This window comes from Eptatretus burgeri, chromosome 6 (genome assembly GCF_056783735.1).
Source record: "Eptatretus burgeri isolate ZD-2024b chromosome 6, Ebu_testis_v1, whole genome shotgun sequence".
Lineage (NCBI taxonomy): Eukaryota > Metazoa > Chordata > Myxini > Myxiniformes > Myxinidae > Eptatretus > Eptatretus burgeri.
Genome location: NC_140966.1, coordinates 30,138,312 through 30,164,937, shown reverse-complemented (window position 1 = coordinate 30,164,937; position 26,626 = coordinate 30,138,312). Strand labels below are relative to the sequence as shown.

The window sequence follows — 26,626 nt, the reverse complement described above, 5'->3', positions numbered from 1 at the left end:
TTGGTACTTGCGTGCTTCAGCATCTCTTAAGATGTATTCTAATGAGTTCCTCATACTTCAAAACATATATGTAGACATTTAAAGTGTGTTTTGGGGAAACCTGCTTGCAAAGTTATGAGAAAAACAGAAGAGGCGGCCATTTTGGACGCCATCTTGGATTGCGGAAAACGCTCAAGGAGGATTTATGAGGACTTTTAGTATGTTATTCTAGACATATTCCTGGACCTATCCTGAAAAAATCAGCTTGTTACCAAAAATGTCCAGGTTAGGGCCTATTTTGACCTAATGCTCTTGGACTAATTGCTGCCTCTGCTCTATGTCCTCCGACCCTCCCCAGGAACTCCAGGATGCACGCGTTCTTTCAGTAACCCTCTCCAGGTTCAACTTCTAAATTCCAGCCTGACTGAACACCAACTTTTTGTTTGTTTGTATTTTTTCTTCGCTTCTCCCATATATGGAAACACATTCCAGAGGCCATTCTTTCCCACTCTTCCATCAAGGGCTTCAAAAACAGGCAATACATTGGGACCTCATGTCATCCCCCACCCTGACCCATGATCTTTACGAGTATTACCCCCCATTAATCCTTCCTAACCAAGCCCTCTTACTTGCTGGTTTCATTGTTCTTTCCCTCTCTTTCCGATCTGTTCATTCCATTAGTGGTTGGGCCCATCACTTTTATCTTTCTCTTCCATGAGCCTCACTCTTGGAGAGAGAGGGGGGGGGGGGTGGGAAGAAAGTCCACCTCACATTAGTCCAACAAATTGAGTTGGATGGCATCCCTCACCCTCACCCCCACCCCCACCCACATAATATCACCTTGTAATCTGTATTGAGTGAAGAATATTCTAATGACAGCAAATTGCGAACGACTTGCCAAAAGCAGTCAATCCGAGTTCTCATGATATCTACAAAGGGCTTATCCACACAATGCATGTCCTTAGATTTCTGACTTGTCGCGTTAACCAATTCTCAACTATCAAAATAAGACCAATGATTATAAGAAGTCAAATGAAACGCATTTTAAAATTTGATTTGAAAAACCAGGATCCAAAGTGCAGAGATTGTCAATGCCTTTGAAATTCACCTGCAAAACACCTGAGATTTGCGCCAGTGTACGTTTGTGTTGTTGACAACATCATGCCATTGTGTTAAATCACCTGTGACTAATCTGCTGGGATTCACAGCCTTGGCGCAAGGCTGGTTTAAAGGAATGAGAATGGTAATGAGAGAAACTCGTATTAATGTCGAGGGCTTTTATCGATGCCACAGACAAAAGCCCTCGACGGGAAACTTTACCCAATCTCAGGAGCGGAATGGTTGGAGCGTCTGCTCTGAGTCTGGTCAGTCGGAAGTCTGACCTTGACCCTGGCCGAGTCATACAAAAGGCTAAAAATGGTACATGCAGCATTTAAGGAGAGAGCTCAAACAACCGTAGGTTGGTAACCATAGCGTAGGATTGATAGGCCTGTAGTCTCCTGTGTTGAAGTTTTATGATGTAGGAAGCTGCTCACAGCAAGGTGGAGTCAATTGAGAGAAGTAATTACTGGTTCAGTAAATGGTTTGATAATCCTCCCAAAAGAAGCTTTTTATGGTGAAAGCACCAAAATGTCAGAGGATACAATTATTAATCACAAGGAAATACCACCCGTCGCTTAGCTGACAGTAAAACTAAAGGGAGGAGGGAGAAAAAGAGGGGGGAAGGGAGAAAGGAGTGGGGTTGAGAGAGCAGAGAGACTCAAGAGGTGGAGGGGAAAGGAGAGAGGAGCGAGGAGGGGTGGGGGAAGGGAATACAGACGTGTGGTGAAGCGTTAATTACGATTCATACCATTTCATCAAAATGATTCTGCATAGAAAAACAGTGAAGGTGGAAACAAAATAATGTCTGAAGCCCATTTTCTACCGGTCATACTATAAACACGGTCCAGAGACAAATTCCTGGCTGGAGAAGAACACCGCTCAGACGCGTCGTGACACAAACACCATCCGGATATGTCCAGAGAGAGAGAGAGAGAGAGAGAGAGAGAGAGAGAGAGGAGAGAGAGAGAGAGATAAGATATGCGAGAGGGAGCTGCACTACATTGCGAAGGGGGAGAGCAAGGGTGGAACAAAGAGACAGAGACAGAGAGACACAGAGACCAAAATAGAGAGGCAGGGGTAGTGGACTGAATAGAGAGAATATGTGATGCTTTATGAACAAAACACACACACACACACACACACACACACACACACACACACACACACACACACACACACACACACACACACACACACACACACACACACACACACACAGATATCAGCAATTGACATGTCGGAATCAATGTGATTACCAACAACAGTAATTATTATATACAACCCAGAAACCTTGAATCGTAAAAAAACGTGTTTGTATAGACGTTTCAAGGAAATGTTCACAAACATTATTCTTTACAAACAACTGCGTATGACTGGTTGAAAAAACATTTTGGCTCAGCAATTTTAAAAAACACGTTAATATGACAAACAGCTTGGAAATCGGGGTGGTGGGGCACGAGCCGCGGTTCGGGGGGGGAGGGTGGGGCACAGGCCACGGGCTGAGGCACCAGCCACGGGCTCAGGGGTGGCGGGGCACCGGCCACGGGCTCGGGGGTGGCGGGGCACCGGCCACGGGGGTGGCGGGGCACCGGCCACAGTACAGGCTCAGAGTGACCATGCACTCAATGACGTAGTGAGGTTCTGCTATCGACACTGGGTGCTCGGCAAGTGGCTTAAGCATTCATGCAAGCACTCCAATTCAATGGTTGATGAGGAATGGATGGCCAGGCTGTCACTGAATACCATGAAGGATCCCTTTAACTTTAAAGCCCATCTTTACCGCACACGCAGCAGTTGATGAAATAAAATGAATTAATGAAATAAAATGACTTCATCCACAAAAGAGTTGCTGCTTGATTCAGAACAACCATGGAGACATCGCAAAGTTCAATCGCCCGTGAAATAAACATTGCAGGATATCCGCCATTTTGCCTGCATCACGTGGTGCATCGGTGCGAGGTCCGCGCAAGCGTGACAACTATTTTTATAAAACGTCCATTTTTTTGTTTTTTGTAAACCAGATTTGCTTTGATACCCTGTCGAGTACCTTGTGAAACCTCCAAAAATCTACACACAGATCTAACAGATGCTCTGGATAGGCAGTCTCTCTGGGGGACAGGGCGCGAGGTCTCACAGTGAATGCATTAAATCATATAGTTCAATGAAGCTGGTTAATTTTCATACTTTCCTAAAATTTAGTTCACTCGATCTAAATTTCCAAACAAGAGAAGAAGATAAGTTTAATGCTTTGGAAATTACACATTTTCTTGTGTATATGTATGGAGGAGGGAACATAGCCTTGATTGGTTTCAGGAAATAGGTATATCGGCTCAGTTACAAGATTCATTATTTCTTTAAATTATGAGATTTCACAACAGATATCATCACTTATTTAGTCCGGACGATATCCGATCCTCAAAACCGAAATAATATTTCGATGATATACTTGAATTAGTCTGTGAGAATAGATCGTGGAAAATCGTATCGTACAATGCCTGAAATCGCTCCAAGCTCCTGATTTTAAAACTCTTGTACTTACAAAAGTGATGTTTGCAGTGATTCATAGCTATGATGAACAGGCATTCGATACAAGTGAGGAAAGTGAGGAAAGTGAAAAAAATTTTTTATCATTCAGAAATCGTTGCGGCATGTTCCAAGTCAAGGCATGGTTGAACAGTCCAAAAAAAAAAACATGGTGGCTTCAGACCCCAGCAAGTTTAACCAGGAAATGCCTGAAGACCCAGAGAGCGAGGTGGCCAAGGATCACCTGATGAAGGATATAATTAAATAATTCAGATAATCATCTTCAAAAGGGGTGTTTTAATTAACCCTAACACCCAACTTTCACTCTTGCACTTCCTTGGAGTTTTCTTAGTATGCATGCAAAGTTTCAGGCTGCTAGGTTTTATGGTTTTGTAGTTATGGAGGGCATGCGCACGCACACACACACACACACACACACACACACACACACACACACACACACACACACACACACACACACACACACAATGTCTTGTGATTAACATGTCATTTCATTGCCATTTAATAAATCTCATCCCATATTCATATTTTTGTTGTAATTACATCACCATTTCTTCTGAGCCCAGCAATTTGACACCCAACTCCCACTTTTGGAAATTGCTCGACAGCTGACAGTATGGTTCCCCCAAGTTACTGAGCATAATGGGTCAAAACATCAATGATCTGGCCCAGTCAACGCTTGAGTAAGAGCGGTACTCAACATCAGTCGTGGAGTTCAAGAAAGTATCAGGAGAGGTATACATTCGAAAGTAGTATGGAATTATTTTTTAAAATTTTCGAAATAGAGATGTCGCAAAAACAAATACACAAGGCCCACGACTCTTGCAGTGACCACCACAGTGCATCGCAATGCAGTTAATTCAAAGTGTAGGATCATACCTCTTGCAGTGCTGCCATCAATACATGCTGTACAGACTCTTCCAAGCCCATGATCGCTTCAATGTAGCCTGGCATAAAAACAAATAATTTCACGTAGATTTAAAAAGGATGGTGAAGGAAGGGTAAATTTAATACAAGCAATAGAAGCCGTTTGGTAAACATTACATCATCACATATGTACAAAATCCAACAACAAATGTGTATAGCCTATGTAAGCTGGATAATGTCGGCCTTTGTCAAGAGGCTATCTTCACATTGAACCAGGGGAAGGGGAGGTGATGGAACGAATGAATAATTACTTTTCTACATAATAACAGATTATGCAGTTGACTGCATAAAAGGTTGTTCATCTGTGAGCAAAGAAAGAAAAATTCAGATGAGTAACCTCCCCCTACAACATTACTTTGGATACATCATATGTAAGGTGAATGACTTGGTGTCAAAAAAAGTCTAGGTGTCATCTTCTCGGGGCGCTTTTAAATGAGATGTGCACATTTCTGAATCCCTAACCCCAGATGACTTGATCAACTTCTAAAAATCGTATTTAGTAACAAATCATAAAGAACACATCATGGAACTGCTCAAAAGCTTTGATTAATCATTTGCTTTTGGGCTCTGAAAGAATGGTTGAGGTACGCAAACTCACCTCAGAGCTGTCGAGGATGGGTTTGAATCCTGACCCAGCTTTTAACTGTCATCCCGGTGTTTCACAGGCAGGGTGATTCAGCAGTGTGTCGTCCCTCCTCAGATTGACATTAAACTGAATTACCATCTGCCAGCATTTCTTGGGACGTTAAAGATCCCACGGTGTCTTTCGCAAAGAGTTGGCGAGCTAATGCTGGCACCATGAGCAAATTACAAATTCCTGCCATAACCAACAGAGGGCATTGCATCAGTGGCACAGCCGCTCTCTCAGTCAATGATGCTACCCCACAGCCTCGTGCTGCATCCGAATGAAGATCATTTGTGTATTAGAGTCCAACATACGTGGCTCAGTTCAAACCCAAAAGTTTGTTTAGGCTCTTTCAAAACGCATTTTTGAGTGTGTTGTGCTCAGTTTACTACCCCTACCCTCATGCTGCTTCACACAGCTTCGGCTGCTTTTCCTGATTACAACCACCACCAAAGATGAAGGAGGTTATGTTTTCACCCCTTTCTGTCTGTGTGTTTGTTACTTGCAAAATGGAAGATTTGAACTCAGGATCCTTGGATCCCAAGCCCACCACCCTAACCATTAAGCCAACACTAAGCATACACTTGGATATGAAGTTATGTTACAGGGAATACAGGTGAGCATGTTACATCCTGGGATATGAAGTTATGTTACAGGGAATACAGGTGAGCATGTTACATCCTGGGATATGAAGTTATGTTACAGGGAATACAGGTGAGCATGTTACATCCTGGGATATGAGGTTATGTTATAGGAAATACAGGTGAACATGTTACCTCCTGGAAGATGAGGTTGTCTGTCTGTTTGTTTGTCGCCTACAGGTCACAATTTTAAACCGATCTTCATGAAACTTCACCACATGGTAGAGTTTGTCATAAGGAAAAAGCCTATTGTTTTTGAGGTCAAAAGGTCAACTTTGGTGAGATTATTAAAATCCTCAATTTTCATCCAATTGACTTGAAATTTGAATAGGATTTATATTTCATGTCAATGAATTAAACGAACCAATTCTTTTTGAGGTCAACATGGACCAAAAGGTCAACATATTCCTAAGATCAACAACTAAGGTGGTATTTCTAAAATCCTCAATTTTCATCCGATGGAGTTGCAATTTGAAGGGGATTTCTAAATCAGGTCAATGAATTGAATCACTAATTATTTTGGAGGTCCACATAGGCCAAAAGTTCAACAGGTCAGATAGGGCCAAAAATGATGTAATACTGGAGCATGATATTTCAAAAATGTAATGGGCCAATATGTTCTCGTGGATCAGGCATTAAGTGGCAGAGGTATGCGCTGTACCAAGTGCCCATCTAGTTATGAACTGTGCCAATCACATGTCTATCATTCATCCAAATGGTATAATTTGTTTTTTTATCCTTTACAAGTTTACTGTGCAGAATGAGTGTTCAGTATTTTTCATTGCATATGTTTAAGAGTCATGGTCAATTCCATACCCCATACCCAAGAGAAATGGAATACAAATAATTATACATTAAGTTAATTGAACTGAATGTTACCAAATGACTGCAGTTGGTATAAATAGTGTGTAAAATAATACAATAGGCTTACCAAGTTTGGTTATAAACCAACAACGATTGTTATAAAACCAGTCTTCTATTTTGTACCATTACCAGACGCACCTGCAGGCTATATATCCAAAAAGGTGCATTGCTGCAACACGGTTATGAAAAGGAACATCTCATGATCATGTTTGCTCGTGTATTATGGGGATACGAGATTTAGAGTTGTCTCCAATTAATGGCCGCTATCAAATATTTTTATCTTCAGTTCAACGATTGTTAGGTTTTTTTTTTCATGATTATTTAAGACCAGCAAAAGCTCATGGTTAAAAATATCATAAGAAAATAAATTAATAAATAAAAAGCCTTTTATTCTTGCACTGATTGAAAGAGCTCAAAAATGGAAGGGGATATATATATATTATATATATATATATATATATATATATATATATATATATATATATATACAGTTTATATATATATAGTTCCAGACTTTGGGTTTGAGGTTCGCCATGAGGGCTCACGTTCCTTCTGAAAGTCTTGTTCTTAAGGCCGACATGCAGTGGAAAACTCGGTGGTCCAGCTGGTTGTTAAGGAACCACAAATGTCAATTAACTTCATCAACTCTAACAGGGTTATCTGTCTAACTCCGATACCTGGGGAGCTGACTAAATTAACTGAGTTTTGTGCCCTCAGTGCACACTCGGATTACTGCTGAGCGATCAAGTGAATGTACGCTGGCTAACAACTTCCCGTCTAACAATGCTTGTACACTGTGTCGGACTAACGAAACACAAGACAACAAAGAAAGATTTGAAAGAACAACCAACAACTATTGATTCACGCGCGCACGCACACACACACACACACACACACACACACACACACACACACACACACACACACACACACACACACACACACACACACACACACACACACACACACACACACACACACACACACACACGAAAAGCACATTCTTTACAGGTCTTTATTCACCAAGCAAGCAATCATTCAGGCAATTATTTACAGATAAAAGATACAGAAGAGCAGACTTAACGCTAACGCGTATTCCTCTTCGACAGACTTACTAAGATAAAAGACATTTGGCCATCACTAGATACAGGAAGGAGAGACAAGAACAACTGAGGAAGAAAAGAATGGAGCATGGGGTCGACTCCTTCCCTCACAACCCATTGGGGCTGTGATTGTCCGAATAAACTTGGGGGGGGGGGAAGGATGGGAAAGATTGGCAGTGGAGTGGCGATGCAGTGCGATGGAACATGCAGCTGCATTTCTGAGGCATCCAGCACAAGTAGGCAAATCCTCTGTGGTGTCCACAATGCCAACGGCAAGAGCACACGAACAAACGCCACTCTTTTCTATGCACCCACAAGAGCAGCTCGAACAAACATGCAAATTCTACTCGGGCGTCTCCAGTGTGGCAAAGGCAAGCAGCTCCATTTCTGCTGCACACGCAAGACAAGCAGCTCCACCACAAACCAAGCTGCATTCTGGGCTATTTATATTGCTCTCCAGACAAGCTTTTAGGCGACTTCTATCGCATCTACAATCTGGACTCTTCCCTGATCACCAAGACATGGCTTTGCCAGTCCCCTCTCGTGTGAGCCTCTCTTGCGTTGGTGCGCATGTGATGGGGGTGGGTTCATGATGCAGCTTGTGAAAAATCCCATGTCATTCTGTGGTGACAGGCACGAGGGCCTCCAATCTTCTTTCATGCATCCAAGGCAGCGATGAGAGTCCCTGCTCCCTCCCTCACACACAAAATGTTCCATTTTACAGTGCACACTGTTTTGTGCAAGCAAGACGCGCTGCACTCCACCATGCATGGGAAAAGCACTGCGCCACATTTCACATTTGAGAAGCATCGGCCCGCACAACAAATGTGGAAGTGCAGAGAAGGAAGAATGCGAGAAAGCAATTCGGTGCCGGTCTGGAGGATCAATTGATTATGGTGAGCGATGGGTGGTTGGTGGTAAATAAGAAAAGAATGAGTGGATTTGAATGGTGAGGAAGACAGACACACACTGAAGGACGAGAATAAACCTGTGGAGTTGAAAGAAAGACCGACGGGATGAAAGAGGGGTTGTTGATTTGAGTGATGGTGGATTGAAAGTCGCAAAGGGTTAGAAATGGATCGTTGATGTATTGAAAAGTAGCGGGGGTGGAGGGGTGGGGGAGGAGACATCACACCGGGGATACACAAACTAACCTAAACGTATGTCCCCCCCCCCCAAACCCTTAGATAAGGGGAAAAGGTCGACCGACACATAAACTAATGAAATAACACATCCTCAGGTCTCCTATGCAAACATGTATTACCTCTCCCAGGGTGAGTGATCAAGGTTCTCTCTGTCTGTCTCTCGCCTCGTCAGCAAAGCAACGGGTTGTATTGGCTCGTCTTCTATAATTATAAAAGACAAAGTGTGTGTGTGTCCTCAACTCCAAAACCATGAAACCTAGCAGCCCAAAACTTTGCATGCATACCGAGGGAACTCCAAGGGAGTGCATGAGTGAAGATTGGGTGTTTGGGTTAACTAGAACACCCCTTTGGAAGATCATTAAAAGGTGCTCATCATTTAATAAACCCCAAAAAAGCTTTTCCAAGATGGCAGCACATCATCTTTGTGAACCCTCTGTCACTTCATCAGGGTCTTAAGCTCCAATTTTGTTTCAGCCTGCTCAACAATGCCATGACTTGGAAAAGTCCACACCAGTTTATCAATGATAAAGTGCTCAAAATTTATTTTTGGCCACTTTCCTCACTCATATCTTCGAATGCCTGATCGTCATGCCGATGAATCACTGCATACTGTACATCACTTTTGTAGGTGCTGTCGTTTTCAAATTCAGAGCTTCGAGCGATGCGATTTTTTCCGACTCCTCTGAGCTGCCAAAGTTAATTGTGACAAAAAAATAAACAAACAAAAACAACTTTATAGGATCATATTTTCGACCATGATGTACTATGATAGGGGTTTTCCCAGTCACTTTCTCACAATTCATAACTTATAAATGCACGAGCGACTGTCATCTCCGAGGGTCGATCCATATATACAATTGTTTATAAAGAGCCCAATTTTTCTCAGATTTCAACCTGGATACTCATACAATTGGTGATATGGTGAGCTCCGATCATTAAATACAACTTAATTAGGACGTGACAACGATTGGCGAAGGAGTCACATGACCTCTCGAATGTGCCAATAGCTAATTATTGAAAAGAGTACAAACACAACCTATACATCGATTTAAAGGTAATGTTACTGTTATCTCACGAAATAACTCGCAAGGGTAAAAGAAGAGTTTGGAGAAGAAAAAAAAAAAAAGGTCACCACCTTCGCCAACTTAACCATATATCCATCCACCCTGCAAAAATTTTAAACAAGCGATTTTTATCCTTATACATGGTCTGGCCCTTGATGGAAAAACATTCAATAATTTGTTCAATTTTGTTGATATTTCAGTTCAATATTTTGCAGTTTGAGAAATAAAATGTTTGTATTTAATTATGTGCTTAATTGTGATAGTACAATAGATGTAGATTAGATCCCAGGCAGCGCCATGTATCTTTGTGAGAGGGGGGATGGGAAGAGGTGGGAGGAGGGACCCGGTTTTGCCAGGCAACGCTGATACCTTTGCTAGTATAAATTATATATATATATATATATATATATATATATATATATATATATATATATATATATATATATATATATATATATATATATATATATATATATATACATATATATATATATATATATATATATATATATATATATATATATATATATATATATACACAAATAAAAGAATGCTGCAATTCAACATCATTAATATTTGTTTGTTTTTTTGCAGATCAGTTCAAGTTGTATGTGATCTCGCAAGTACAGTGCTTTGATGGAAAAAAAAAAAAAAACAGTCGATCTAGTTCCACAAAAAACGCCTGAGACTCTCAACAGATGGCACATGTTTTGCCAGTGTTGCAAGTCTGCTCAAAAAGCTTGTCACACCTTCCACTCAAGGCTTTCAGAGACTACGAGATGTAGCAAACATGCGGCATTATCATGTGTTGGAGATAATAATCAACTGGCAACCAAAGACTGGAAGAATGTGCTGTCTGGCAACTGCTACAAGTCGTACACAAGCAGACATATGCAACACCATCAATAGGTTTCTGGTTCTTCAAAAGCAGGAGAGATGCTTGATTCATCTTCAATGGCAGAGTGTAGCAATACATCACCATTAAAAACAAGGGCAACATCACTCACCACCATTGATTGGCATAAACGTGTGATATGGTCGAAAACCTACCACAAACGAGATGCTGCCTCATCACAAATAATGCTGCATAAGCTCTGCTGTCAGCTGCAGAAGCAAGGCAGGACAGTTCCATCCTACTACACATCATGGGAGAAGACCTGATTTCCATCGAGGCAAAATATCACCGACAATGCTACACTGGGTGTGCTCTGGTTTTCAAAAGGAATTAGCCACTGTGGCTAATTCAGGTTTAGAATGATTAGCCACAGGAGAAAGGAAATAGCCACATATTTTATTCAAAAGTTTTTTTTTAGCAATATGAAATAAGTTAATTTTAAAGCGGATGTGTGAGTTTGATGGGTGAGGTTGGTTGGATGAGTGAGTTAGATTGTTCAGATTGGTTGGATGAGTGAGTTTGACGTGAGATTGATTGAATGAACGCCCATCAGGGGAGGTGGTGATGGTGGTGATGGTGTGTGTGTGTGTGTGTGTGGGGGGGGGATATGGTCGTTGTGCCTTTAGTAGGTGGTAGTGGGGGATGGGGATGGTTGTGGACCAGGATTGGACCAACCTCATGCCAGTCAAACTCACTCATCCAACCAATCTCACCCACCAACTTCACTCATCCAACCAATCTCACACATCAAACTCACTCATCCAACCAATCTCACCCACCAAACTCACTTGTACAACCAATCTCACCCATCAACTTCACTCATCCAACCAACCAAAGTCACCTATCAAACTCTCTCATCCAAACAAACTCATCCTACTACAGGTACTACTACTGATTGTGTCAAAACTCACCTGGCAACCACTGACCCAACGGAGCATGTAGGGCCGAGTAGCGCCGAATCATTCCGGGGGAATTTTTTTTTTTTTTTTGAGACGAGAATCATGCGTAATTTTGGTCGTTTTTTTACTAGAAACTAGTTTAAAACGACTAAAGTTAGTATATATATAAGCTTGTACGAAATCACGCGTGATTCTCGTAATCAAAACATACATAATGGCGGCGGTCTCAACGAAGGTTGAATTCTGTCCTAAAATCACCCAAAATTCGTCTAAAACTGGTAAAAAAAAAAAAAACACTAAAACATGGATTAGCCACAGTGGCTAATGGGTGGTTTAAAATATTAGCCACAGGTAAGGGGGCTTCGCCCTGTGGCGACGTGGCGAGCGGCAGCGCACACCCAGCTACATGTGTTACACCAGCAAGACAAACTTGCTGAAGATTGGTCTACATGAGGCAGAAGATCTGCATGAGCTGCAATGGTGGAAAAAGCAAGTGTCAAGTGCCAGATTCAGAAGCTTTTCATGAACTCATTGAAGAGAATGACACTGTGAAAAAGCATCAAAAGCACCCTCTTGGCAGAACTAAAAAAAAGGATGCAGTTGTTACAGGTGCACGGCCAGACTCATCGTGTTCAGTCTGGATCATAGATGGAATTGGCTACACTGTACTTCAAATGCTAGGGAGCTGTGGTCAAAAGATGGTGAGGTCAGCACATCCATTCTGAAGGTAGTCACACGGCCTGCCTCTGAATGATTCACACTGTGACCATGTCGATGTCATATTTCACCGATATGTTTTGCACTCAATCAAGGCATGCTGAACGGGCCAGGTGCCATATAAAAGACAGCTTCAGGTCAAGATCCATGCACCGCGGCACATACACCCGTTCCAAAGAACTGGAAATGATTCAACAGTCCAAAGAACAAGGCAAATCTGACAAACTTCCTTTGACAGTCACGGGAAAACACTGCACCAGTAAAGCTGGCTGAAGGCAAGACTCATGTACTTGCACATGGCTATGAAGTAGGCCAGAAAGTGGTCTAAATTACTAAGAATCGATCCCCTCAGTTAAAACTGTTAGAACCTCAGTTCAAACACCTGATCTGTTATAAAGAAGTGGATACAAGGATTTTTACTTCATGCTCAGGACAGTGTTGGAGATAAAGAGCAAATCATAATCTGGTCTCCCGATACCGATGTAGCCATTCTGGGTATCCATTTTGTTGCACAACTTGCCAATCGGCTCTGGTTCAAAACTGCGTGAAAGACAGGACCACATTCATCCCGCTCCATGAAATTGCAGAACGACTTGGGCATGGGGTCTGCAAGGCACACCAGCACTGCATGCGTTGCCAGGTTGCGATTCCACCAGTGCACTTTTCAATGGCAGCAAAGTTAAAGCACTGCATTGGCTCAAGCAAAATGCAGGTGTCACAAGAACTGTGCTCTTGGCAAGTCTGCAGAAGTATCTGAAGCTGCCAGAGCTTCTTGCGCAGAACAGGTGTGCAAAATGTATGATGCTAAATGTCAAACCAACGATGTGAACAACCTGCAGTAAAATCTTGCTCTGTAGAAACCAGGCACGGAATAAAGCTCTTCCACCAACTGTAGACAGCCTGGATAGTCACGTAACGATGGCGAATTATCAAACGTGGGTTTGAAAGAGCTCCTTTGAGGCAGTTCCCAATATACCTTCACCAGTAGGAAATGGCTTGCAACTGCAGCATGGCATTCTTCAACCAACGCTCATAACCTTGCCGGCTGCCCCAAAAGCTCTGTTGGAGGTGGTGAGCTATCGCTGCAAGTCCTTGCACTGTTGCGGCTGGTGCAGATGTTCATCACAGGGCCTGCCTGGTATGCACACACACCTGCTATTGTGATGGAGAATCGAAATGCCAGAATCCAGAGAAGTCGGCACAAACACTTGCTGCCATTGCATCTCAGAAGATTCTTATGAATGTGATGAATAAATATATATATAGAGAGACGTACATACATACATAAAATATAGGGAAGCCTTATGACAACAATTTTAATCATTTTATTTGCCATGTCATATTTGTGAGTTGATATGAAAATAGGTGCTGTGTCATCGTTCCAAACCATCTTAAATCGTCCAAAGACAAATCAAACAGTCCAAAGACAAACAAAACAAACAAATCCCTTGCCCTCTTTCTTTGTTCCGACAAAGGGTAATGCTTGAAACGTCAACTCTCCTTTCATTCACGGCAGATAAACTACCATTTAAGATATTTATCATTTGTTTTGCCTTTATTCGCCCCCGTGGGACTTCGTCCGAAACAGGGGCTGATGGATTTGGTCTCGATTTTCAGGTCCGTGTGTACGTTTGTGACCATATCTCTGACACGTATGGACCTATTTTATTTGTACTTGGCAAAAAGACAACACATGATGGTATAAAAGATAGGGAAGCCTTATGACAACAATTATAATCATTTTATTTGCCATGTCATATTTGTGAGTTGATACGTGCGAGTCATTTTTTTTTTTTGGAGTTCAGATCCAAGATGGCTGACTGGTGGACATTTTAGTTATTAAAAGACCCGATGTTGAGCACGTCAACCATTTCTTGGACATGCATTTACCGATATTGTTCAAACTTGGTACACAGATAAAGAATGATGATGTAAGTAAGCACGTCAATTGTTTTTTTTTGAGATCAGTTCCCAGATGGCTGACTGGCGACCATTTCCTTACTTAAATGTGTCCCCAACAATTTCTCAGACATGCATGGTCTGATTTTGTTCAAACTTGGCACAAACATAGTACATGATGACATACACGTGCATCTCACTTTATTTTGCGATCTGATCAAAGATGGCCGACTGGTAGACTGGTGGCCATTTTAGCTGTACATAAAATATGTGCTATCCCTTTAACTCCGCACAGCAAAATTACTAAAACAACGGGGGCTACGACATTTTATGTCTTTTTTACTCGTTTTCTATGTTATTCAGTTTGCAATACATTTTGTGAGCAGTTTCTTGAATGTGTGCGATTCTTGTACTCCATACCTACTGATATGAAGAGGGATAATCAATTTTAACCAATTCACTTGCCCAAATGTAAAATGGCAATGTATAGCCTATTTCCCTGGAGGCAGCCAACAAGCAGAAGATAGTCGGTATGGTGGTAAGGAGTCGGGGGTGACTCCATTACCAACTAGAACGGCACTCGGTAGAGCACATACCTCTGTCAGGCTGAACAGTTTACATTTTGTATCCCACTAATAGGCTGGATCTGCATCCGATCCTTAACCAAAATGTAAACGGCTTGTTCTCGTCACCTACCCAAATCATCCACCTAGTTTTGTCACAATTCGTCCACAACTTTTTTTTTTTTAAATAGCATGCTGTATGTCGTTTTGGCACTATCTCTCAATGGTGAAGAATCATTTTTTTTTGAAAAAACAAAAAAAAATTCCCATATCCTGATCCAGATCTTCACCAAAATCGAACCATTTCATCCTCGTCACACCCAACCTGCCCACCAAATCCATCCACAACTTTTGGAATATCCTGCTCTTAGACAGACAGACAAATAAAGAGGGGTGAAAAACCTAACCTCCATCCACTTTCAGTAGCAGAAGTAATTATGACCTTTGAGCAGTTGAATGCTGAACAGGTGAAAGATATCTGAAGGACACAGTTCATAATCAGGAAAAGGGGCCGGAGCCGTGTGAAGCACCATGAGGGTAGGAGTAGTAAACTGAGCACAACTCACTCAAAAATGTCCCAGAAATACCACACTTTCACATTCAATAAGCATATCTAAACAAGTATGGTTGAAAGTTATGGCGATTTAGTCACAAGTTCCTTTTACATAAGTGGGGGAAAAGGCGAATTAAAAAAAAAACCACAACAAAAAACAAACAAGTGATGGTTCTCACAAAAAGAGCTGAAGAAATAAACTTTTGGCTTTAAACTGACTGAAGTACAGTATGTTGGCTTTTCATTAACAAATTATTTCAAAATCAAAGCTTTTGAGCAATTCCGTGTTATGTTCTTTATGATTCATTTCCAAGTACGATTTTTCGAAGCTGTTCAAATCATTTGGGGGTAAGAGTTCAGAAATGTGCGCATCTTCCTTGAAAACGCCCCTACAAGGTGACACCCGGGCATATGTTGACCCTGAGACATTTACCTTTCATAAGATATCTCAAAAGTAATGGTGTAGGGCATTGGTCCCCAACCTGTGGCCCGGGGGGGCCGCATGCGGCCCGCGGATCCCTATACTGCGGCCCGCGAGGACTTTCCAATCAAAACACATTTCCATGTAGCAATTTTAAAGGGGTTTACACAATGCCACTGCCGGCTGGCGCAGTGACCTGAAAAGCCTTACACAATGCAGTTGCCGGCCACTGCCGCTTACCGCCGAGAGGAATCAAATCAATTTGATTTTACCTTCCGGCATCTTGCGGCAGTATTTAAAATTAATTACACCCCGAACGGAAATTTGTTCAGAATTACAGTGAGTGAACAATCGATCGATCGAATACATATAAAATTTATTAAATTAAAAAAACAATACTCCAATAAACCCCAAACGTTGTATCGATTTCTCAATTTTTTCTTCGATTTTTTTCTGGCTCCCAACATCCTTGGGAGTAGTGAATGCGGCCCATGGGATCAAAAGGTTGGGGACCACTGGTGCAGGGGGAGGTTGGAAGCTCAAAGTAAAGTCTTTTTTGAATTTGGCTCCCAGACTTTTTATTATTATTTACCTACTGTTGATCATGTTGAGAATGTGGAAGAAGGGAAGGGGAAAAAAAAAAAAAACTTCAAAGATGAAAAATTCAATTCTTTTTGCCAACCCAGTTATGAAGGTTCTAACTCAGGATGTTTTGAGCACAGGTTAAATTCCCATCATTGTTAAAGTGTATATTTTGTCTTCGACCTAGCGTCCTTCAAATCAGACAAGAGCTATTCTTTTATAGGAGACAACGAACGCAAGAAACCATTTAATTCCACTCCGAAGCAATAGAAGACGATTTGTTAATTTAATAGCCAAACACCAGAGAATAAAAACTACAGTAAGTCAAGAGGTCAAAAGTTCAAACCCCTGCACTCTGCAATGTTAAATTTCAAAAGCAGTACATAAATGTGGAAGACAAAACAAAAAAAAAAGAAAAAAGAAAAAAACAGCAGCAGCAAAATTGATAAACAAAACAACAACAAAGGAATCAAATGGAAATTACAGAATTGCAAAATCCATAAAATATAATACATCAAAAACAGAGAGGATGAGCATCCAGCTTTAAAAACACACAAACAGGGGTATGGTTGAGGTGACTGCTGCAATTACTACTTCGGCCCCAATTACTCCTATTGGTTTTAAATCTCCATTTGCACGTTTCGGAAGGTGGAACACCATTGTGGATTTGGTCGTACGAGTTTTCAATCTCTCCAAATCCCTCTATCCAGAGAATCCTCTCTGCACCCAACCTCTCATGTCCTCTCAACCACCTTAATTTTGGTCTGCCCCTTCTCCTCCTACATAAATAATCAAAGGACTGCTTGACCACACACACTCTTGAGCACATGCCCCAACCAACACAGATATGCCTCTCCGATAATGTCCCTTACTCCTGATATCCTCATCACTTTTCCCTCAGAAATCTCCAATTAGCTCTCTTGGAAACCCTTTTGACTATACTGTATATCCATCCTCTGCAGCAGTCTCGTCTTACTTTCTCAAGGCCCAGAGCACCACTCCATGCGGGACAACCCATCTTGTATTGTTTTGGGCCGAGTGTCGGTGGAGAGCACGACCGCGAGGTGGAGCAGTAGAGTCGGCTCCACCGAACACCTGGAATTTATAGGTCGTCACCTCGGATAACTCGGAGCCGACGGGTCCCTTATCGGACCGAAGATCGCCAAAAGGTCGACCACGTGGGATAGGGTCGATTGCCAATTTCAATTTACCTAAATACCCACGTCGTCCAAACTACCGGGGAAATTCACCCTCGGCAGGATCTGCGCCGTACCCCGAGCAGAGAGTACCAGATTCCTGCCGGGTCGATTGCATGATGACAGCAGCAATGAGGCCTCCTAGCTCCCATTCTCAGCACGGCAAACCAATGATAGAAACAAAAACGAGCTGATACATTAAACAATAGGGGTATTTATTTGCAATAATAATTGGCAAAAACTGGGAAGGGAGACAAAGAGCAGATTACAGACTATGAAATGTAAATAATGTTCAAGCAAAAGCTCTTAACAATTCTACTTGACAAGACAGGTCCGCACACACACAAAGAAATGGACCTCAATGGATCTTTATTGAAGGTTCCCAGCTCGAGGGAAGATGAGCTGGAAACCAGAGCTATCTTGGACCTGTCCACCTCGTGTGGTCTTCGACATCTGGGACCGGCGGGACTCGAACTCGCAACCACGATGCCACTCCAAGTACCCGGGACGGAGGATGAAGGGCGGACGCCAACCAGCGCGAGCACTGACGAGGCAGCGAGCGCCAGCAGGCAAGGCCAGGCGATCCAGCACGATTCGGCAGACCAAAACCAACTCAACTCTAGTCCAATCGTGCCGAACAATTATTCACTCCTTCTCCAGAGGGGAGGAGCCGTCTCCTCCGACCCACTCTCCCTCACTGGACGGTTTTGGCACGCAAAATGCGCTCGTTGCCCCCGCGATTGGCCAAAAGGGGCGCCAACTCTGCTGATTGGACTGGGGAGGCGTGGCGGGCGTCACGGCGGACCGTCCCTCAAACAGGAAGAGTAACATTGTCCTGCGTTGGCTCTAATTGGCCGACCGACGGCAAACTCGCTCGCATCTCTCTGATTGGGCGAGAGAGACGCCAAGTCCTTCTTGAATCCTACCCACCGCGAGCGTTATGGCATCAGGATGGAGCGAAGGTGTTGTTGTAGTTGTAAGTGATGTAAAAATGTAAAAGAAAACCCTGACTATCAAAATAACTCTGCAGCGCACGTACATTTAATTCCCATTAGACTAGGGACGGGACCCTAACTAAAAACACGTACTAAGGCCTAAGTCACATTTGCCACGGCGGCCGTGGGGTCTCCAAAATCTGCGGCCACTAGCAATTATACGGCGGCTGCAGTATTTCCATGGTCACACAATGTAGCAGTCACATATGTTTTTATTTTTCGGGTAGCCGCACGGCGTATTTATAAATTGTGGAGACCGAAAACGTAGGGGTGCCGTATGGTCTTTGATTTGATGACGCACGGTGACTTAGGGCGTCGTTGCGGCGGCCATAGAATTTTCAAGGCAGACTTAAGGTTTCCGCAGGGGGACCGCAGGTTAGGGCAGGGGGGCCCTAAGGCGAATGGTAATGAGTGGGTATATATACCAGTTCTTTTTTTTTCCTGAAATAAAAATATACCAGTATATATAACTGAATATACTATAACTATAATATACCGTGGTGCCCCCAGAATCCGAATGCCCCATTGTTTGAACAAATTGGAATCCGAACAATTTTTTGAGAAAATTTTGCCCTAAGATCCTAATACATTTTAAAAAAACCGAACACAACGTAGCATTCACGTTTGTTCACGTGTCTCCCCCACCTGTTCGAGCCGCATCTTCGCTCTTTGTTCATTCAGTTCGTCGGTGGAAGTCCTCGTGAAAGCATCTCTCGTGTGTCGATCGATACTTTAGGCCTCAGTCACATTTGCTCTACGGCGAGGATACGGCGGCCGTACGCCCTCTGAATTGACAGAAACGTGCGGCGGCCGCAGAGAAACTGAGGTGGCCTCAGGGTGGCCCTACGCCGTATGGTTATATTTTACAGGTTGTAAGGTCGCCGTGGAATTATAACGCGGAGTTATAAGTTTTTTCATTTCTACGTTCGCCGTAGAAATTCGACAAGCCGAAACGAAAGATCTGGTAAAAAATAAAAAAATAAAAATAATTACCCATTCGTTACCGTCCGTCTGGCCACAGGTTCGGCTTCGGGTCCCCTGCGGTCGCCTTGCAGGCACCTTGAGTCTGCCTTCAAAATTCTATGGCCGCCGCAGGAACGCCCAAAGGTTACCGTGCGACATCAAATCAAAGACCGTACGGCACCCCCACGTTTTCGGTCTCCACAATTTATAAATACGCCGTGCGGCTACCCAAAAAATAAGGACAAATGTGTCCAAGAGCAGCGTCCAAAACCAAAAGATTTTGTCGGCTAAAAAAAAAATTTTTTTTTTTTTTAAAAAACAACAACAACTTCCGATATTTCGTCACGTGCCTTCATTAAGCCAATAGCGAAACCCGTCATAATGTATTTACGTATTTACGATATATCGTGTATTTTCGAAATATAAAATGTATTTACGAAATTACAAAACGATAAATGGAATAATCTTTAAATAGTAACGTGAACTTTTCGAAACTTCAAAGCAAATGTCCGAATATATTTAAAAGTTCATGATAGACGCTCTCAAAAGGCACCGTCTATGTGAGGATGTGTACATGTGCTCAGTATTTCAGGCGATCCGGATCTTGTATATACAAGAGCCGAGTCCGAGAGATTAAGGTTTTGTCTTCAGAAGAACAAGAAGAAGAAGAACAACGCCGAGCTCTCTATGAGCGCGAACGCTGCTAAAAACATGTGTGACTGCTACATTGTGTGACCGTGGAAATACTGCGGCCGCTTTATAATTGCTCATGTCCATACATTTTGTAGACCCTCGGGCCGCCGAGCCAAATGTGACTGAGGCCTTACCTCGTGTTTTCACCATTTGTGGTGTTTGTTTTTTTTAATCATCTTGTGTTTTAATTAATAACAAAAAAAAGCAATCCGATCACGTGGTGTGACGGACTGTCAGGCAAGGATTGAATTCCACAGAAAAACCAGTTGTAATTTGGAATATCCATGATTATGTCAGCCCAATGCGTTTGATGAAAGTGATTGTGGTTCTGCGGGCATCATGTTTGATGAGCTGCCCTGGGGGCAGCGCTCTCGTAGAGTGCGCAAGCGATCGGAACCCAGGACGGAGTTCGAGCCTGTGTGGGCCTTTGGATATGGCGATTGTACCAGTTTACATACAATACACTGCCACCGAAGGTCATTTACTCATCTTATTTTACCTTAAACATGGGGAATTTTAGTTTAAAGTGTCTTGAAAGTGGGTTTTCTTTGGGTCCACGAACGGATTAATTCACTCCATTATTTCTTATTGGGAAAATATTTTTGGAATCCGAACTTCTTGCAATCCGAACAGCCTCCTGGAACGAATTAAATTGGGATTCTGGGGGCACCACGGTATTGGCAAACACCTATACTCCGATCTCCAGTGGTAGCGCACGGTGGACACACAGTCAACGCAGACTGCCACGGAGGCCGTACGTAGGTGCACTGCGGGCGTAGGGGAACCGTGCGTCGACCCTGCGTTGCCCGCAGGTAGTCACACAGACCGCAAGGCCACCGTACGGCGACCGTGGAAATAGTGCGGCCGCCGTAATTTTTTGGGGGTTGGGAAAATTCATTTTTCATTAAGAAGAGCTTACGGCAGCTGCACGAATAATGCAAGCCCACCGTACGCCCTACGTACGGTCGACGTGGAACACATCTACGTCATAGCTTGGCTTGTCGAATTGCTACGGCCAACGTAGAAATGAAAAAAAAAGTTATAACTCCGCGCTATAATTCCACGGCGACCCTACGGCCTGTAAAATATAGCCAAACGGCGTAGGGCCTCCCTGAGGCCAGCTCGGTTTCTCTGCGGCCGCCACACGTTTCTGTCAATTCAGAGGGCGTATGGCCGCCGTAGAGCAAATGTGACCTAGGCCTTACCGATATAACTAATCTATAAGGACCTGAATGTTGAGTGCTCATGACTGCCAGATTTGTAACAATATTACCATTTTGCAAATCTTCACGCTAAGCCTACCTGGAATCCTTCAATCACAAACCACCCCAGAAACATAACTTTACTTACTCGATCCTTCTTCCCCTTTCATATTGCAAATATAAACTGCATCAGTTTTTCCGGTACCCCTTTTGTCCTCCAGTATAAAAACACCACCTCCTGAACAACCATATAATGTGCTGTGGTCAGAGTGAGGAAGTAATAACCCCCCAAAGCCATAAATAACTCGATATAAGAGAAGGAAAAAAAAATCCTCATCAAACCACCCAAAGCAACCGAGAGTGCACAAAATACACGAGATCGAGTAAAGCTATAAAACGATTCATAACAAGCAGACTTGCAACGAGTCAATTAATATTTTGTCTCCAGTCTGATGTTCAATGCAACATGCATGCTAACTGCATACCCCATCTCAGAACTACAGTCATAGTACCTCTATCAATGAACACACCAAACACATGCACTACCTTCTGCACCATGCATTGTATCCACAGCACACTTTATGAATCATTTTCAAATCAGAGCAGCACAAAGCCTCTCCCCTTCCCACCAGTATTACCCTTCCTTTGTGTTCAGCATATGGCTGGCTGTGGGTAGCATCATTTGCTGGGTGCCCTCCAGTTTAGAGCAGGAATGTAGAATTTTGATAGCTCGCCAACTTAATATGAAGGACAATGTGGGATCTTTGACATCCACCAACTAATGACGGTAGATGGAACACCCAGTTTTAACATCCATCTGAGGGAAGGAGAACACAAAACACCAGGATGACAGTTTATAGCTGGGTCGATATTTAAACACAGGCTAGACGGCTCAGGGGTGAGTGTGTGTAGCTCAAGGCTATCCCATCAACCCATCAGTATTACCTGATCTCCCGCATCCATGCGCTTCACAACGCAAATGTCACTAAACAACAAAACTTTACAATGAGGAAGTTCAACTTTTAAAGCTGCTTCAAGCATTCTTACAGAAATAATGCAGGTTTCGTTACTACATGAAAGGTCTGAGTAAAATGCAAGAGTAATGCAAACACAGACATAGAAAACGGCCATCCACCTCTCACTGAAATCGGCTTAACTCGCTCAATGAACTATATTGATGAAACTTTAATGAACACTGGTACTTTAAACACCATGTCTACATCCGATTCAAGCCTCACTGGCGACTTTACCAACTTGTATATTCTATTTCATGTGTAATGGGCAGGTGTATATGGAGCAATGGCAGAGTACCAAGGAGATCAAACAATGTTTTCTCCTGAAAAAGATAGGCAGCTCAGGATAACTCAGTTGGTAGCATATGCTTGTGGTTGAACAGACTCATCTGGATTTCACTCCTGATGGGGCCTTCTTAGGCCTAAGTCACATTTGCTCTACGGCGAGGATAAGGCGGCCGTACGCCCTCTGAATTGACAGAAACGTGCGGCGGCCGCAGAGTTTCTGCGGTGGCCTCAGGGTGGCTCTACGCGTATGGCTATATTTTACAGGTTGTAAGGTCGCCGTGGAATTATAACGCGGAGTTATAACTTTTTCATTTCTACGTTTGCCATAGCAATTCGACAAGCCGAAACAAAAGAAATAGTAAAAAAAAATATAAAAAAATTAACCCATTCGTTACCGTCCGTCTGGCCGCACGTTCGCCTTAGGGCCCCCTGCGACATCAAATCAAAGACCATACGGCAACCCCACGTTTATGGTCTCCACAATTTCTAAGACCTAAGGCCTAAATCACATTTGCTCTACGGCGAGGATACGGCGGCCGTACGCCCTCTGAATTGACAGAAACGTGTGGCGGCCGCAGAGTTTCTGAGGTGGCCTCAGGGTGGCCCTACGCCGTATGGCTATATTTTACAGGCCATAAGGTCGCCGTGGAATTATAACGCGGAGTTATAACTTTTTTTTTCATTTCTACGTTTGCCGTAGCAATTCGAAAAGCCGAAAAAAAAAAAGTGGTAAAAAAAAAAAATAATTAACCCATTCGTTACCGTCTGTCTGGCCGCACGTTCGCCTTCAGCCCCCGTGGTCCCCCTGCGGTTGCCTTGTGTCTGCCTTGAAAATTCTATGGCCGCTGCAGGAACGCCCTCAGGTCACCGAGCGACATCAAATCAAAGACCGTACGGCAACCCCACGTTTTCGGTCTCCACAATTTATAAATACGCCGTGCGGCTCCCCGAAAAATAAAAACATATGTGACTGCGACATTGTGTGACCGTGGAAATACTGCGGCCGCCGTATAATTGCTAATGGCCATAGATTTTGGAGACCCCACGGCCGCCGTGGCAAATGTGACCTCGGCCTTGCCGTCCTCATGAAGTTCGAACACGGGTTATAAAGATACACTTGAAGCTATTTGGTTTTGATTGTTATAATCTGACAGATCTGTATCAGCAAAATAATAATAATAATAATAATGCAGGTTACATGCATGAAGCAAAAACATACTTTCTGCTAACAATTCAAAACACCTCATTGCACTGGAAAACTTGGGAACAGGAATACTGTACTGTAAATAGTGGAGACTTGTAATACCCTCCCCCACCTGGAGGTGGCGCTACACATTTACATAGATAATTTGCATCCCCCTCCCCTCTCCTCTCCTCTCCTCTCCACCACGCACAAAGATAAAAACATCCTAATACATCAATTGGGGTCATGCTGATCCTATGTAGAAAGTCTGGATGTAATCAAGCCAGAACTGTAGGGGGAGTAGCATGACAAATACGCACACACTGGTCCGTGAATTACAGTAAGGATACAGAGTCGAGACGTATGGAGGAGCTAGAACATAGAACGGATCAGGATGCAACAGAACAAAATTAACAAAGGGGGGGGGGGAGTGACAACAGTGGGTTTGAGGGACAAAGTGTAGACTTCGAAGATAAGGGATGCGAGAAAGAATGGGGACAATGGGAGGACATCGAGGGTAGAAAGCATGGATACAGAAGCAAACTCTTTGGAAGGAAAACAAAACAGGAAAGTTGGAAAGTTAATGGGGATAGAAAAGATCATAGTTTTGGATGGGGTGGTGGGGGGTGATCTGAGATGGTGGTGAACGGTTGTCTTGAAAACCTGGAGGGAGGAATGACATTGAAGAGATTCGTGGAAGTCGATTCCATGTGTGGGAGAAAAGAGGAACGAATGAGTGGGTTAAGCAACAAATGATTATGAAATCTATACTCAATAAAACACCAAATCTGCTGAAATTTACAGATGACTGGCAGCGCAGTATTGGTGGCGATTGCCTGTCGAGGTCATACACATATTTAACAATGGTTGATAACAGTAAGCTTCCCATTGTGGGAAACAAACGTACTTTTGTACAATGAATCAGTTGTCTTGTCAACAAACACTGGCCTCAGGGAGACCGTTTCTTTATATTAAAATAGACACAAGTCCGGGTCATATTTGAACAATCCATCTTTGACGTCCACGTGGGTGAATGGAGATAAGACAGCTTCAACACAGACATCAAAAGATTAAGCGTTCCATGTTGGAGCACTCTGCCATTACTGCAACCAAAGTATTTGACTCCCCCTGGGATTGAACCCATAAACAGATGGATCGAAGGCGAACACATTAACAAGTGAAAGTGCAAGAATTAAAATTATATACAAAACAAAAAACTGTTAACCGCTCTGTCTCACTGAGAAATACATCAGAGAACCAGTGCAAACTCTCACTCACTCACGCAATAACCGATATAACGTAGTTATAACAGCTTTTTGTGCTCCCTCAGGAATGTGAGGCTAATAAGTTATCAAATAAGTTCCCACTTCCAAATATATTGTTACAGCCGTGCGGTCTTCAGCGCCAATCATGTCACCTGGTGGGTATAGGACAAAATTGTCTCTGCGTCTGCCAGGTTAATTTGCCATAAATTGCGAACTCCGAACACAATGACCGTAGGGATTTATTCACATGGCGAAAACGGGGAAATGGGAGAGAACACGGCTGGGCAGCAGCGATGACCATCAATAACAATAATTAAAATGGCAAGTCACCTGTACCATGACCACTGAATAAATAGGCCTTATTGCAACCGTTCTGGGGAACATAGGTCTGAGAAGGCGATCGATGAGACAAAGGGAAACCTGTGCTGCGTGAGCCCAGCTCCCCACAATTGCTCTCGGCTCGTGCCGCAGCCTGGTCTGTTGTTGGAGTCCCATCCGTGCACGCAGCGGTTCCATATGGGGCTTGTCCTTGCTGCGCCCTGTGTGCCTTCCCTCCAGGACTCTCAAAATCTCTGCTCCGAAGACCCTCAACAAACAAGCAATGTTTTTGCATGCACTAGCAACCATGAGGAACCCTTCTATTCTTATTAACACCCGTGGCATGTTGCACTTTTATGATCCCACTGGGCTTGTTGAATTGTGCCGTAGTGCACAATCGTTGGACAGTGCCTCCCAACTAATGTCCATACAAGTGCATGTCCTTGGCATCTCATGGTCTTGCACCGACTCCACGATCACATTGGTGTCAGGAAAATTCCAAACACCAAGATCACAAATGGGCTGCAGCCACTGGCTATTATGGCAGGAAAATTCCACAGACAGATGGGGGAAGGATGAAGAATATAGGGAGGGGGAAGGCAGGGCTTAGATACAAAAAACACTGAGGGGGGGTGGGGGGGAAGGCCAACATCTTTCTAAACACGTTTTATCACCTTCGATAATTGCACCACACTTATACCAACATGTAATTTGACTTAGCTATTCTAATCTATCCCTCATTTTACCCCCGAAACCAGATCTGTAACAATGTCGTGAAAAAAACAAGAAAAAGAGCCTTCGGAGATTGCAGACCCTCGCCAGGACTTGGTTATTTTCTTTGGTGGTGTTTGTGTAGTTTTGTATACTGTATGTTGTGTGGTCTGTTACATAATTATAGACCGAACTAGGACTGCCACTTTATAACTGTCGGCAGTGATGCCCGGGTACCAAGACATCCTGCTTCGATCGGACACTTGACCCTGACCCA

General features: G+C 43.2%; 1 protein-coding gene across 1 annotated transcript in view; it reads right to left on the bottom strand.

Annotated features, from left to right (window-relative positions):
• Positions 1–26,626, bottom strand: part of LOC147024479 (protein Hook homolog 3-like) — a 79,563-nt gene that overhangs the window by 34,304 nt on the left and 18,633 nt on the right. Inside the window, exon 6 of the mRNA XM_085884438.1 lies at positions 4,504–4,571. Within this exon, the coding sequence (XP_085740564.1) occupies positions 4,504–4,571 (68 nt within the window). The remainder of the gene's footprint in view (positions 1–4,503; positions 4,572–26,626) is intronic.